The sequence below is a fragment of the Apteryx rowi genome, unplaced genomic scaffold (assembly GCF_003343035.1).
Source record: "Apteryx rowi isolate R43461 unplaced genomic scaffold, aptRow1 scaffold_436, whole genome shotgun sequence".
Classification (NCBI taxonomy): Eukaryota; Metazoa; Chordata; class Aves; order Apterygiformes; family Apterygidae; genus Apteryx; species Apteryx rowi.
In genome coordinates this window covers 379,092-395,815 of record NW_020450690.1, presented here as the reverse complement: position 1 = coordinate 395,815, position 16,724 = coordinate 379,092, and the positions used below count along the sequence as shown (strand labels likewise).

General features: G+C 42.0%; 1 protein-coding gene across 1 annotated transcript in view; it reads left to right on the top strand.

The window, feature by feature from the left end:
• The window catches only part of MPV17L (MPV17 mitochondrial inner membrane protein like), an 8,236-nt gene extending 1,550 nt beyond the window's left edge, over nucleotides 1–6,686 (top strand). Inside the window, exons 2-7 of the mRNA XM_026076690.1 lie at nucleotides 16–184; nucleotides 1,860–1,930; nucleotides 3,171–3,200; nucleotides 3,367–3,513; nucleotides 5,016–5,073; nucleotides 5,571–6,686. Of these exons, the coding sequence (XP_025932475.1) occupies nucleotides 16–184; nucleotides 1,860–1,930; nucleotides 3,171–3,200; nucleotides 3,367–3,513; nucleotides 5,016–5,073; nucleotides 5,571–5,704 (609 nt within the window). The 3' untranslated portion in view covers nucleotides 5,705–6,686. The remainder of the gene's footprint in view (nucleotides 1–15; nucleotides 185–1,859; nucleotides 1,931–3,170; nucleotides 3,201–3,366; nucleotides 3,514–5,015; nucleotides 5,074–5,570) is intronic.
• The last annotated feature ends 10,038 nt before the right edge of the window (nucleotides 6,687–16,724 follow it).

Sequence of the window (16,724 nt, the reverse complement as noted above, 5' to 3'; positions counted from 1 at the left end):
CCCGACTGGGCGCAGACGCGGCGGGTGGCGCTGGTGGCCCTCGCCTTCCACGGCAACTTCAGCTACGTGTGGCTGCGGGCGCTGGAGCGGGCGCTGCCCGGCCGCCGCCCGGCCGCCGTGCTCGCCAAGGTGCTCTGCGACCAGCTGCTCGGCGCCCCCGTCGCCGTGCTCGCCTTCTACACGGGTGAGTGAGGCCGGGAGGGAAGGAGGGATGGAGGGGGGGATGGAGGGAGGGAAGGAGGAAGGCGGGGGATGGAGGGGGCTTGGCCTGCGGCCCTCGCCTCCCGCCGTCACCTGCCTTGGCCCCCGGCGCGGCGGGTGCCTGGAAATGCCAGGCCGGTGCCACAGGGAGCGAATGCGCCGGGCCGCCTTCTGCTTTGAGAGTATTTAGAAGCGCGCCGCGCTGCTGCTAGATGGTAATGCATAATCCTGAAAGCCAGTGAACGAGAAGACACTTAAGAGCCGCATCTATTTCAAAAGCAAGCAGAAGGAAATAACATGCCAAAAATAATCAAAGGGACTGGTGCGAAGCAAGGCGCTCATTTAATTTAAGCGTCGCGTGGACCAAGAGTGAGATGGCCACGCTATTGGTGTGGTGTCGTGCGGCTCGCGCTTGGCAACCCTGGCAGGGCCGCCGTTCGGTTCTCGGTTGGAGAGAAGTGAAGCAAAGGAAGAAGTCAAACGTCAGATTTTTAGGCTCACAGTGCTGCGTGCCTGTGTCGGACTGTGAGCAGAGAGGTGTCCAAGGGCCAAAGGGACTCGAAGGACCACACGACGGACAGCAGAGCTGAGATCCCCAGACGGGGCAGCAATACGATGTGCTGGTGGGCTATCAGTGTGGCAGCTGAGAGACACTCTTAACTTTGTGGCACGCAGATATCTAGGAAAAGAGAAACCTGAGTTGGACTAAGCCACTTTGGGCCCCTGCTTTATTAGCGGATAAGTAGATCTGATTTTGGAGTGCTTGGTTACAGCCATGTCATCCAGCTCCTCTGGCTAAGATAGGTCCCCTCTTCCAGTTAAGGTGGGTGATCTCTGAAGAACTGCTACATCTTTTATAAAGACATAGAGTCTTAATTCAGCACCTTAAGATTCCCATCACATGCCATACTGTTTAAAGGGTTCACTATTTTGACTTGTAGATATTTGCATTTTATTTCTCGTTTGCGCATGTCTAATATGTAACTTCAAGTCATAGCGCTTTTGACTTTGTCCGGCCCTGGCTGTAATGATGGGAGCTTGTTCTGAGGCTCTGTTTTCCTAGCATCAGGTGGAACTTGGCTCAAATAGGTTTTGTTAAAATTTTGAAATGCTGTGTGTGGAGTGTTAAACAAGTAGGTTTTGGAACTGTTCTACTTGTCAATTCTAGAATTTTGTGTAGATATTTGTGATGGTAAAAAATAGCATGCTGGTTATGGCCCAAATTCTAAAAAAAATCAGTTGCCCTTTTCCGCTGACTTCAGTGGGCCGTGGGCTTCTAAACTCCTTAGAGGATCGGGGCCTGCACTGGCCATGCAACAACATGCAAAATGCCTCATCCTATCTATCTCTTGGATGGAAAAGGTACTCGCATCATATCTGTTCCACTACCATGCCACTGGTGAATTACGTGACCTGTTTTGATCACCACATGTACAGTATATTCCAGTTGGTCTATAGTGTCAATACTTCGAACCAAGTCAACAGATGAGGAGATGTGATCTAACAATATTAAGTAGTCAGAATGGTATTTTCTCTTTGCAATCATACCAGCTTTTCCTTCCAAGTAATATATTTTGAGAAGAGTTTGGGCTATCACTGGAAAAATGGACATTTTCATTTTTGCAGTTTTCTGATTGTCTTAAATATCTTGCCACCAGGTATGAGCATCCTTCAGAAGAAAGAGGACATTTTTTCAGACTGTAGAAAGAAATTTTGGAATACATATAAGGTGAGGCAAGCAGTTCCCTTATCTCCCAGTTAAGCACAAAATACATATTAGTGGATAAAATATGTAAAGTATGATTCCTTCCTCCAACACCCTTCCTCTCACTTCATTACTTGATTATGTGTAGGAAGCTTTAGGTACCAGCAGTCATCTAAAGTCAGGGTAATCTAGAGCAGTCAGCACTGCCAGATGGGTAAAATGCTGCCATTCCAAAAATGTACAAAATACATACATAACACTTGCACCTGGCTCTGTTAGAATGAGCGCCCTACAATACAGCACCAATAATTATATCCTAAGATTATTTATCTTCTATCTTGAGAAGTACCCACACACCAGTGTTTAGTTAGTAATGCCACTGACGACACTTACATGAACACCTGTTAAGAACATTATAGAGACATCTTTTTTAGGAATCATTTTTGGCCTGTTCTTTTCACTGACAGTTTTCTCACTTACAGAAACACAATCCCCTGTTTTAAGAAGACTTTGATATAAATAGTTGGTTTTAGTTAACATTTCAGTATACACCAGAAAAAAATATCTGTGCTATCCCAGAGCCAAGCCAATTAAGAATTTTAAAGATTTCCCAGACCCGAGAAGAAAGACAGATTAGCAGAAAAATACAATAGAATGAGAAACAATGATTCAATATGCATTTCTCTTCACATGGTGTAACTGTATAGGCAGGATAAAAAGAGTAAAAAGGATTATTTTTATTACTATAGAGGATGATTCTAAAAACAGTGCCCACTATATCCTATCAAAACATAAGGCTTCTATTGACCTTATGTTCTTTGAGTAAATTATCAGATGATTTTTGCAAAAAAACCCTTACATGCATGAGTAACTAGAAGGAGCATTGCAAGTGTGAAATAAATAGTGTTCACTGGTATTTTTCATTCATTGCTGAAACAAATGTTCCCATAGTTAAACATTTGTTCACCCATCTGGTAAATGTGCTTATGTATCTGGTGTCAGGTGACTACAGAAACTTACTGTGCTTAGAGTTTTGTATTTAAAATGAGTTAGAATAATATTTCTGAGATACTCTTAGCATAGCAGCTTGTGAAGGTGGTAGTGCTTTATTGCTGCAACCTCTAACTTAAACCGCTTAATCTACATTTGAACATCTTTTATTAACTTTGTTCAAGTATGTTTTAGTCTTTGCTAAATGTGGTAAGAAAAATGAATCTTTGCGGTTGAAGTCCCAAAGAGTAACAGTGACTCATTTTCATTTCAGACAGGGCTGATGTACTGGCCTTTTGTGCAGGTGAGTTTCAGGGTAACTCGGTGAGCGTTTCTTTGTTGTAAAACCTGATCCTGTGCGTTCACAGTATACCTCCCCCAGTGAGAAGTCAGGGGAGTTTTTGGGTATGTAGGCTTAAGACCTAGCAATGCCTGGAGCACTAACCGAGCTCTCTCTCCTTCCAATGCAGCTGTCAAACTTCATTTTGGTCCCTGTTTACCTGAGAACAGCTTACACTGGGCTCTGTGGCTTTCTCTGGGCTACCTTCATTTGCTTTTCCCAACAGAGTGGAGATGGCACAGCAAAGTCAGCGTTTGTGTGGTTCCAAAGAGAGGAGGTCAGTGCAGATGAAGAACCATCAGAGAAATAAGAACTTTAGTTCTGAACCCATTCTAAATTGGTAAACTGAGTTTATGAAAGCCGGAAAACTGCACTGCAGCCTCATTGCTGTGTTTAGAACAAACAGTCGTCCCAACATTTGTTGGTTAGTATAAGCAGTGGAACAGTTTGTCTTTGTGCCTGTTTATTTTTCATGAAAGAGGCCAATTGTTTATTGGCACTTAATTGTTTTCATGCTGCCAGCCCATCTCCTCTGGGAACGACTGACTGTTACAGGGCAGTGTAAGCATTTGCACATCATGTCAGCCAACCTCACTGGGGAGAAATATTAACTGTAATTTAATTTTCAAGCAACTTGTAATTGCTAGAAAAGGGGGAATAGAACATTAAATCATCAGTGGTCGTACTTGACAATTGTTATCGGTGCAGGAATTGCTTTTGTAGAACAAAATGTAATGGACTTCTGATCTAAAAAGTGGCATTGCATCTGTAGTACTCAGAGAAAAAAGTACTCTAAAAGTAGGGGCCATTTCTCTATAGGAGCAAACTTGCTTTATTCTGTGCTAAAATCCATATAGAAAATAAATTACTATGTAGAATGTACAAACCTGAAATGTATTTGTACATCTTCTACCTTAATGGGGAGAATGAAGATAACTTACTTTGGCCAGCATTCTTTGGGATTCATTATGGATGCTGCATATTCACACTTGGGGCAAGCACTGGTCATAAGCAGCTCACGCAGCAGAACCTAACTAAACCCTGTGCCGTGAGCTGCTGTCATCTGTCTGCTGCTTATTCCTGCGTCCCTCAAGGGACAAAGTATTAATGAGCACATGGAAGTCTTGCCACTTTTCCATTGTTTCATTAAGTTCAAGACATAATTAAGATTTTGAAGAAAAAGAGCATGAGAAAGACAGTAATGTGAATGCCAGAATCCATCTCAAAACAGTCCAGCTATATATAAGGAACTTCTTCCAGCTATATATAAGCAACATTTCTTCTTCAAGCATCTTTTAAACATTCCTATTCATAAGAGACACTGGCATATAGTAATTACACATAGGAAACTAGGAAAATTAATTATAGGCCTGCTTTGTCGAACTGAGAATCAGGTCTGGATGCAGGTGTACTCATCACTGTTTTTTAAATATTTAATTGTATCTTGGAACAGGAACTGTGCAAATTTCTGTAATTGCAGTAAGTTCAAAGCAGACTAATAAAGGAGTCCTTAGTTTATTAGAATGGGATTTTATGCCTTGAGGTTGCTAAGCTGTATGCTTGAAACAGTATGTGATTTAACACATCTTGATGATGACTGGAAAGGTAAGACTCAACCCTCTTTGTTATATGAATAATAAACCACTTTGGGGAGAGTCTGAATTCCTCAGTGTTGTCTAAACAGTAAACCAAAGCCTGCTTAGACTGTGAAAGTGCATTCCTTTTGCAGGCAGCTGTACTACTTAATATATTCTCTTTTGCAATTGTTTGTCACTGCAGGAGCCTGCAGGCAGGGACAGGGAAAGGGATCATGCAAGCACTGCCCAATCCACTCCAGGTAAAATCAACTTGTTTAGTATAACGCAGAGGTCAAGAGTGGTAGCCCATATGGCTTTGACTGCAGCAGATGAGAAGAGGGTAAATTGTGGCGGGGGGCTGCTTCTGCAGCCTGTTTTGCTGGCAGACGGGTGGAGGAGGTAGGTTGCCTCTCACGGATGACAAGTCACTGCAGTTAGTTCATCTTCAGCTGGCGCAGGCAGACCTGGAACAGGGCACCTGTCTACAATCTTAAGGTGGAATTCATTTTAGTTGACTTTAGACATGTGTAGTGTGGACATCTACAACGTGGATACTCAGTTGCAGCTCCCTCTATTGTTACCAGAGGCAAATAGGCAGTTTTAGATAGCTGCTGTAGGGTGAGGTGAATGATGCACTGTAAGTGCCCATTTCTCTCCATCTATAACACACCCTCAGGGGACTAGCTCCTATGTAGATAGCTTCATTGTAGATTATTATATTTGGTCAAGTGAATCCTCTGCTTGGTGTCTGTTTTAGATGTCCCTATGGGAGTAGTTCTGTGGGCGTTGCTGCTTGGACTCCCCAGTGTGAACTGGGCAGTCTTGAAGCTGGCCTTCCCAGTAGGACTGGAAATCCACAGAGGAACTAACTGCAATTTATCCGTCTATTAAAAAGAAAAAAAAGATGAGTGAATAGATGTTTTCAGGCTGCTATAGCTGTTGAATTGTTATTGTGTGTATATGTTTAAAGTCTTCAAGATGAAAGGGGATTTCAGTATTTTTTTTCTGTTAATATTTTTAGAATCAGAATTATGTTTCAAAGTCTGTTCTGTTCAGTGAGAGTTACATTATCACATGGTGTCTTGCATTATACTTAAAAGTTTCAGATGAGGTGCATCAGTGATGTATTTGATTTTTTTACAGCTTTTATTTTTATTTCTGCTTATGCTTTAAGAGTTTAATGATTAATAGAATTCATTTGGAAAAAGGAACTGGAAACTAATGACATTACAAGGAGGGTGATATAGTGTTGTTTTGCTGCATGCTGTAAGCAGTATGCCATGTTATGCTGCAACTCAGTGGTGGAGAAAAATATTTCTGCATAGGTATAGTTAATAAAACCTAAGCCCCAAGAGAATCAAGAACTTAGGTCTGTCCTCATGATCTGTATAATTCTGATGCTTTTCTTCAGCAGGAGTTTTTAATTAATGGAGCATCCATCTTTTATTTTAAAAGGTTTAAAAGCTTATACAAGCTGTGCTTTGTTGCTGTAGGCTTCTCTGATGCTAGCTCTTTGCTTGGGAACCTGAGCTAAACCCTGCATTGTCTTCATGTTTATTTGGCTATGATTTCAGGGTTTGCCTCCCTATTTCTATTATTTGAAGTACAAATCTTTCATGTAATGGGAGCATGAGTTCTTATATTTCAGTAAACTTTAGATTCTTCATAATCTTTCATTCCCTCTGTTTCTCTTCAGTAGTTGCTAAGTACTTGAAATCTAAGTAACCCAGGTCCCTTTTCCTATATAAAATCTTTTTTTGTAATTACCAATATTGATTGTTCTTGCAAAAATTTCAGGCTTACATAACACAAAACAATGAAGCTGTGTTGGGAAAAATTCTCAGTGTGCATAAATTCATGTACCTCCTAAAGATTTCCTGCCTCTCTCAGTTTATTCTGTTTGAGCACCTAACTCCTTAGTTGTTGGAGACTTTATTATTTTTTGACACTTCTTTGGCTTAGGAGACTAATTTTGACACATATATAAACTTGCGCTTGCTTCTACAATGGGAGTTTAATAATCAGTAATGAGTATATTCATCAGAAAACATGAGCTAGGTGAGACTCATCCTCATGTCTTTTTTTTTCTCTCTGCTTCAAAAACAGTCATAGAAAATTGTGTTTTATGACCATATAACGGAATTGCACTGATCTTAATGCCAGATGAACACTGCAGATTTCAATAACCGGAATGATACGAATAGAGTTAGACATCAAGTAGGTGCTCAGGAAGGAGGGAACATTCTGCCAATAGCTACTGGGCATGCATTCAAGTGACATTTCCATTTCATGGGACACCTCTAAGAGCAAATGGATCGAGAAAACAAATTCATATCAGGTACAGTTGCAGCTTCATTTTTTTTTCAGGAGAGCCATGGAGATTTAGAATCTGAATTTGATAAAATGGAAATTTAAAAATGTATTTTTCTATTGCAAATCTTTGATGTAAATGAACCTCCTGTGCTTACTGGTATCTGAAACACATACTTCTAGGCTTGGAAAATTCACCAGAAAGCCTCCGTTTCTTTCACACCAGAAACAACCAACCGGTAACAATGCATAAAATAACCAGTTTCATATTGCAGTGAAGGTGAAACTGCCTGACTGTGGTTTGGTACCATGTTTGGTGGGTAACTTCTCTGTATAGCACAACAGTAAAAATATGGGTACGACATCTGAAATCTATGCAGCTTCTGCCTTCTGAATCTCTGCTCTAAGTGCCAATGCTTTTTGCTAGTGCTGCTGCCTCTACTGCTAGTGCCAGTGCAGTGAAATGTGCAAGAGAGATTTGAATACTCTAAAACAATCAAGTTCAAGTTGACTGTGTTTTTGAAAAGGCTTAATAAACGCTAAATGTTGCTCTCGCTCTGTCTTCAACTAGTGTGCATATAAACAAATCCACGTTCTTGTGCAACGTTCCATAGGATCCTCATGAACCACAAACAGCAAAGAACTCGCAAAGAGATCAATTTGATGTCATGTCAAAAAGAGGTACCTCCCACAGCATAGGCCTTAACCCATGGGCAGGGTAAAAGGTAAGCAGGGATTATTCACTACATTTAGAGGTTAATGATGTACTTCAAGTCATCTGCTGCTTCTGAACAAATTCAGAACAGAACTTCCATTTTTAAGGCCACTGCCACTGGACTTAATTGCTCTATTATTAAAAAGAGGTAAACCTTTGGGATTATTAGGTGTTTAGGTGATTAGTATAATCACAGAAGGAACTGGAGAATGCAGGAAGGAAAAATATGTAAAAGGTTTCAGTAAAATATTAAAGAGAACAGAGGTTAGCAGTCTGTCTTGAAGGACTGCACTCACTGTAGTTTGTGTGAGATATTCCTGGGAAGGAAACTGTTCAGTAGGTTTGAGGCTGAAGTGAGTAATGTATTCCACAACTGGAAGAGAGACAACAGCTCCATTCCCTGCTATAAGTTCTTGTATATTTAGAATGAGGAGGAAGATTTATGGAAAGATTTCAAGTTGAAAAATTCTGTTTCATAGTCTTCATGGCCAACAGGGACAAAAATGATCATTCAGTTTGCATAATGCAGGGCAATGAGTGTTTTCTAGTACTTACTGAATCAAGGCAATAATGTCTGAATCTCATGATGGCTTTCAGAAAGGTTTCCAAAGGCTTCAAATAATGGAGAATCTGCCACATTCCTAAGAAATTATAGTTATTTATGTATTTTTTGTTAAATATTACCACCTTTTATCTAATCTTATTCAACCTAGTTTTAGCATTCTACCAGGATATTGTTATGCCTCTTCTGACTAAAGAGTTGGTACAGTAGGAAGAGCCTTCTGTATGCATGTTTTGGTAAATGTTCAAGTTTTGTTTATTCCTCAGATAAACTAAATAGGTTTAGCTCTGTTAGTCCCATGCTAAATCATTCTTGAAGCTCTTCTGTGAACTCTTTATTGCTATGCAACCTCCACTTGGAAAAGTAGACAGTAACCCTGTAAAGATTAATCCCAGTGATAGTTTCACACACACCTCATATAGATAATATTTCTTTCTACTTCTGCTTGGTATTCCTGTGCTTAGGCAGCCAAAGACCATATGTTCTCTCTTAATTTCATAACTGGTCTGAGAATTCACATTTAATTGCCTGTCCACAGTGATCAAAGTTACTGTAATCCATTTTAAGCAAGAACAAAGAATGCTGATTACATATCTGTGTGATCGTTGCATATGCTATTCAACAGCATCTGCCTTAGCAAACACTGCTTTCCCTTTTTCTGCAGTTTATTAATTTAAAGTGGCAGTGCCCAAAGGCTTGCATCCAGACAGAAAAACAGCAACAACTTCATTGTGAAGAGTATGGTAAAATGCATCATTCCCTTGCATAAACACTGGTAACAATTATAGCTGTTTGTGCTGAGAGAAGTCTCAGCACCAGAAAAGACTAATGAATTCTGGAGCATGTTTGGAAAAGACCTTGTCAAGGACAGCTCTGCCGTAATGGCAGGTACACAAGAGTTCAGAAACACAAGGATGGGCCTCTCCGTGTCCTGCATTCCAGGAAAGACAGCTGTGAAGTGGGGCTGTAAGACCACAGGTGAACAAGGACAGCAGGTCCGAGTCTGTGCTCACACTCAGCTGATGCTCTTTGTAAGTGAATGTAACGTGGGACACCTATGCACAGGCTCCCCTCTGCCAAGAGAAAACCTTAAATACAGTATCTAGATGCAGTCACTCTCTTCTCCATTTTACATTATAGAAGTCAAGACTGAATCAGAGTCCAAGAGGGAGCATGAATATGTAGCCTAATAGATAGTTCAGTCATCAGGGATATAGGGAGAGTGGGGATTTGCTGTTCCCAATTTAGTTACTGTACTTTATGCAGTTACAATCAATGTAAGATGCATAAGCACTCAGATGGCTGTGATAAATACAGTGCCTGGGCCATATGGACTCACAAACAATGCACACAAAGTTCTCCACCACATGAGCTCCTGTATCTGTGGAGGAAGTGTCAGCTTTGTTCTGAATTATGTGTCCTTTTATAGGGTATAATTTGGTGGCCGGGTAAAATAAGTTACAACATACTTGCCTGGAATCAGTATATACTATAAGTAAGGTGTGCACTAAGTGTGTGCCTATGTAAGAATAAACCCTCACTCCATTTCTGCTTGAGCGATTTGTCAGAAAAGCAGCCTCCCTCTCATTGCACCACTATTCAGAAAGGAATCTACAAGCCTTTTGACTGGAGTTCTCCATTTCCATCCCTAGTCTTTTCCTTTTTCTTGTTCTGTTCTGGCATTGAGAAATCTCCCTTTCAAAGTCTGCCTGCATGCGGTATTCTCAGCTGACCGCTGCTCCGCTAACCAGTCCCCCAGCCACAGCTGAAAGCAAAACTGCTGCAGAGTTCAGTGGGGAAGCCTGAAGCAGGGCTACAGGCCAAGGCCCTTTACGGGGGGTTGCAAAAGGCAGGTTAGATATCTCTCTTTGAAGTAAAACCACCATTAATTAACTACTAAGGCTGTTCAGCTACTTCCATTTCATGCATCACATACCTTTACATCCAAAATATACCAAGGTTGTCAGCTGCAGCTGGTCTGCCACAGTAAACCAGGGACACTGAAGGATTTTGCTCTGTGCAAAATCTATGCTCTATTATGCCTAGCTCATAATCGCCGTAATACAGTAATGAATGATTATGTGTGTGCAATAATTACACCTGCTTTTATATGGCAATCACCTATACGGTGCTTTGCTTACTGTTACCTACACAATTCAATAGTGTTTATTGTCCTGTGTATTTGCAAGTCTCCTAAGAGGGTGCAGACGCATTTACCTCACCATCTAAACGTGCTGAACTCAAGCATCTGTTCTGTGTGGCTGTGGCCACCATCACTGACACCAAAGCCACCGGCACGGTAATGACTCACCGCCACAACAGCCAGTCCAGTCATAGCCCTGAAGTTGGCTCCGAATGCAGAAAATAAGCCTGTTCCATGGAAGACTTCCCTACCCATGGTGTTAGTAACATATCTGACAGATGCTGTAACAGTTTTTTTCTGTAAAATTTGTAGCTTAAAAGGACAGTGAATGTAGAAATAGTTTATTAAGAAAAAAATAAAATGGGATGGAAGAGTTTAGAGACAGAAGTTTCTGAAACCTGTATTACGGTCACAACTACAGTCACTGCTCCGTGAAAACCGTTTCCATTCTCTCTACCAGACATATGTGCCCTGTCATTTTTGCTACTGCATCTCCGGAATTTTGTACTATGTCTTCTGTCTATCTAAAAAATTGCTGAGACAAATCTGAGTAAATGAAAGGTGCTGGGCTAACTTTTGTAGTCTCCATTTCTAATCTCCTAGGAACTTTTGCAAATAGCCTCAGCATAGGTACAGACCTAATTTTCAAACGCAGGCACTTAAAAACTTGGCATACCCAAGCATAGGCCATTGACTGTTCATTTATCAGTTCAGCTTCACTTGAAACATATCTTGGACTAGCCAAAAGTTTAACAAGCTTCATCCAAACTGGACTGTGTTTTGGGAGCTCCAGCTTGCCAGGTTCTGTTGTGCTCGGCGCAGCCCGGCACCCCTGCTCCCCGGCTGCAGGTACTCACCCGGGGCAGCGCCAGGCGGAGGGCAAGCTCTCGCTGCGCTTCCTCTCGCCATGGACCCTAGCAGCATAAAGCCAGAATCAAATGAGAGCGCTTTGCAGACAACACTGAACACCTGAGCCACAAGTTTGGGGACCACTTCTTAAGTACTTTTTTTGATTTGAAGTAGAAAAGCAATTAAATACTCCTTCTACTTAGAATTACCTAAATATTTGCTAGCTCAGAGCCTACTTAATTGGACAGATTTCTAAATATGGAATAATAAAAATCGCAGGGCAGTCAGATGCTGTAGCTTCAGTGCTGCCAGTTAACATTTATCACACACAGAAGTCAAATCATAAGCAGCAATATGCAGAGATTAAAAAAATAGCAAATTTTCCCTAGAAAAACAATTTCAAGGACACAGCGTACTTTAGCATAGTTCAGCCCAGACACAGTGAAGCATGTCACATCTGGCACATAATTAGTGGCACACGGTTCACTAACATTTGCCATTAAATGCTTGTCCTTTGTTTCCATAGCTCTACTAGAAATTCAGCTATGGAGAAATAGTAAGAAGTTAAATACATTGTCAATTTTCTTCTGTGTGCATGCTTGATAAAACAGCTAATGACATGTTAAAACCAGCGCTACACTCATATAATATTTCACATGGACACATTAATTTAAAAATTTTAAAAATCAGAATAAAATGACACTAATAAACATTTAGGTAGAAGTATTTATGAACATTCAAATAGTTGGATCACCATCTTACCTCAGAGTCATAAAATTAAATTCAAGGCACCTCATTCACCTTTTAATAAGCTCTTTGGAATGCCTTGCTTGCCTGCAATACTGCTTTTAAGCTATAGATGTACTTTTCTACCCTGACAGGATAGCAGTGGAAAAGGACCAACATTCTAGTTATTTAGCTGCAGCCAGTATGAATTATTTATGAAGTTACTTTAGCCTAAAATATATTTTAAAGGAATGGCTAATGTCTGGAGGAGCTGTAATTCTAAATAAATAAATAAGTAAACAAGGGTCAGTCACTAAACATAAGCCAGGAAAGATTTAGAAAAAAGGAAACAATATAGTAAGGGGACACATTGGCTTATGAATCGAGGCCCTCATTCTGCACAAGTTGTGCTACAGCCGATTTCCCACACCCCAGCAGATCCTCACCCAAGCGCTCACTGGCAGGACCAAGGCTTCCAAGAGCACTTCCATGCTAGCACAGACTGAAGGTGGAAACATGCAGCAGGAAAGTAGCTTCTGGTTCAAGGATCCTCCTGTAATTTTTAGCTATCCCTTTCCCCTCTAATTAGGATTATATTTAATTATGACTGTTTGAAAAGATTAACTTTTGCCTAACATCAATCATTTAGGGAGAATGACAATACAAATGTGTAAGAAACATTTAGAAAGACGCAAACCTGATTTTCATACTGCGATTACTTGAATTCATGGTACAGCAAGGTCCCATTTACTCAGACAAGCTCATTCTGTGCTATGACACAGGCTGGGGACACTAACACACGAGAACCCTTTTCCCCTCCATGTAAATCTGTCTGTATAGACTGGTCATAACGATCTGGGAAAAGGTGATATATGATGGTGTAGGTTTAGCACTACAACTGCCGGGACAGTGTGTTGCTCCCGTATTAGCTGCTCCAGCCACAGCCAGAGGGCCGCGCAGATCCTCGCTGGTTGGGAAGCGCAGTGCTGAGTGAGGCTTTGCCCACTTGCACCTGGTGCTCACCTTCTCCATGTGCCATACCAACACGGAGTGGCAATTTTGGCTACAGCAGTTTTAGACAACCCTTGGACTAGGTTATGATGCTGTCATTTATATCTGTGTCATAGGACAAAGCTGAGTCCCTGAAAAAGTCGTGAGTTTGCTGAATTTCAAGCACAGATAATACCCATTCTTGCAGAGATGATTTTACGCGGCTGGTGTCGTACAATACCACTTTCACGTTAAGGGCTCACATAGGTCTGCAGCCCACAGCCCCTCAGCTGCATCAGCTCATACCACGCATGGAGCATCACAAAGTTAAGTGTGTGCCTTCTAAAATCTGCCTGCCTATCGGGTTTCCAACAGGTACACGTTCGCCTGTAACACTCCATCACAGCCTTTCGCCTGCACCAGGGCATTTCTGGCATATGGCACTTGGTAGGTGTGATCCTGAGGTGACAGAGAGGCTGCAGCACAGTAATGCGAATGGGTGGAGGCTGCCGCCCCTAAGGCTCCTGTGTGTTGCTGGAACAGCTTGGGGGGTTGCACAGGGTGCCAGCAATAGCTGGGGAAATTGTGGAGATCTGGGACTGCAGAGAAGCCTCAGAGTTGAAGGCTGAAGACTCAAGAGGAGGAACAATATTTTCACAGGGAAGTAAGATCAACTTTGACATCAAATACCAAGGAAATGTGATAAATCCTCTGAGGTATAAATGTTCTGAATCAAGACTTGTATTTAGAAAAATGTTGTAGGAGAGATTCATCGGAGTCTCACAACCTGTGCTATACCGGCAGTCAAATTACGTGAGCACATAAGCGCACAAGCACCCCTTCTGTCCCCGTAAGATATGGGTCTAGGAATTTATGCAGACCAAATGGAGTAACTATGCATAATACACTTCATTTCATTTTATTTCATCAGCTGACTTGCAGGTTTTTATTATAAATTAATGAAAACTTTGGGCAGAATTGTAACACTTTCTGTTATTTTGAGGTTAGAATGCCTGTACTGTCTGACAAGGAGCAATGGCCCTGACTCTTACCTTCACTGCAGCCCACCCCAGACCCATGGAGCCGCTTTTGAGAACCCTCTTGTACCAGATGTGCCCACAAAGGCAGGACAGTTGTGTGAACATCAAGCTAGAAGTCTCAGATGCTTGATAAGCTACATGGAAGCAAAGACCATTTCCCCTCAGCTGATTTACAAGCCATGCTGCCATTAGAAATTCTGCCCAAGTAAGGCATGCCCGACATATATAGTGTCATGTCTGTCATGGGAGATCACTGATGTATAACAGAGGCCAAAAGAGCAATAGATAGGAGAGGAGATGTGCCACCTGCAGTTGACAAGCTATAGCTCTTGATGGCAAGACTTAATTGAGAAATAGGTAAGGAACTAAGGGAACTAAAGCAGTCAGGGGAGCTGACTGAAAAAGCAAAGTGCAGAAACACAGTGCTCTGTGTTTCTACCAGGCATTATCTTCTGAGCAGGGAGAAGAGACTTGAGTTTTTATATTCTCTTCCTTCCCAGTGCTTTCAGTAGAAGAAAACCAACCCTTCTCAGTAGAAGAATGCATTTATATTGCTGAGGTGCACTGAAGGGCATCATCAATTGGGGAGAAATTTAATTCTGCTTGCAAGTGCAGCTGTGAAAATGCTCTCACATCACAACAGCAGATATGTTAGCCTTAGCACATTAACAACATAATTGGTACATACTACGCCCCAGTCCTGCAAAAACTTCTGTGCAAACGAACTCAGTGGGACTGCTCCCACATACCTGCTCATATGTTCAACTGTCTTCAGAGCTGGGCCCTTAATGGGTTTTATGACTTCTTCAAAATGGGCAGGTGAAAACTTTCTAGTTACAATAAATCATCTTATACATTCTTCACTTTACATAAGTAAACCCTGTGTATCACAGTTTTTAATGAGTGGGTGTTTTTCTTCCATACTAACCAACACAGGGCTTAAAATATGTGATCATTTCTAGGCTCCTTCCACCATCTCCTAAACAAAGCACTTTGGTTATAATTATTCAAAGTACTTGAAGGGATGGATTGAAGCTAAATAGGCCCCAGATCCACCAAAAATTGGCCCTTCTCCCTGATCAGCCTGTTTCCCTTAGTCCAACTCTCATCCAGATCCCAGATGGGCTCTTGTCTTCCTCCCACACTTGTGTTCCTCGCTTCTACTGTGAGTCAGTCCAGCCCACCCCGGCAGGCAGCTGCGCTGTCACCCAAAATCAGCTGTGCACAGTACTGCCACCAGTTTTTCTGCTTGACTCACAGCTCTGTTTGGGCTCCATCTCTAAAGGTCAAAAGCAGCAAAGACGGAGTCAGCATGAGCTCTTCCAGGACGCTGGATACTCAAATCACAGCAAATCCCTGGGGAGCCCAGCTGACAGGGAAAAAATCACAGTGCCCTGAAGACCTTCTAAAATAATGCCCAAGTCATTTTAATTTGGTAGTTAATTCCGATTCTCAGAAAAAAGAAAAGATAACACGGAGAGCCATTTTCAGAGTTACGGTTTTGAAATTGATGTGCAGCTCATCTCTCTCCCAAAATGTAAAGCAGGCTGCCTGCAGAGCAAAACAAAACTGCTATGAAAATAATGGCAATGCGTGTCAGTCCATTTAGTAAGTATAACACTGAAAATAGTGGTAGTGCTTTCATAGTGTTGATGGTTGAAGAGCAAGATAAAGTTTATAGGCAAAGGTATGGGAAAAACAGCCAAGCTTTCAGACACACAGTATGCATTCAGCGTTACCAGTACCCCATCACTCTTTATGAACCAGACAGGGAGTTCAATGTCTAAAACACTGACTTGCTGTGGGGCACTAGGCAACCTGCCCAGCTCCTGCTTCATCTTCTCTACATCAGAAGTAAGGATAGTATTCACAACAAAGTGCAATGGGATTTCACAAGTAAAGGTACTCTGCAACTGTAAAATGCTCTGCAGTGATTTTATACAAATAAAACCTCCCCTACCACAAATGAAAAGATTAATAATATCAATGATAATTAGCACCACACTTGTGCTTCCTGCATAGTCACTTCCTTCTCTTCCAATCCCAGGAGGCTGCATAAACAGTGAAGCTGCATATTTATGAAAAATACATATGGTTATGAGAAATACAAAATCACATCATTTGTTTGGGTGCTGTCCTCTGGCTTTTGCTAACATGAAGCCAGAATGGGTGTTACGCCATTCTGTGCAGGCACGCTGGGAAAGACAAAGGCTCCATGAGCTGCACCCAGAGATGTGTTTCACTGCAACAGCCAAGGCTGCCTGTGGAGCTTACTGGGAGTCCCGAGCTGCTCAGGACAGATGTGCCCCGTGCTGCACTAGCCACAGAGGGACGAGCCTGTCCTCGGTGCCGTGGCAGTGAGCGTACCTATAAACTCTTGCTGGCCTGAGCTGCTGCACGTATTCAATGGGAGCAAGTATCCCGGGGGAAGGAAAGGGCAAAGACGAAAACAGCTAGGCAGGAGTTCGGACCTGCACGGCAGCACCACGGGGACCCTTTGCAGGCGAGTTTAGCCATCAAAGCAGCAGGAAGCGATGAGGGCTGGTCATCACGGGGCTGCCCCGCTGGAAAGGGGA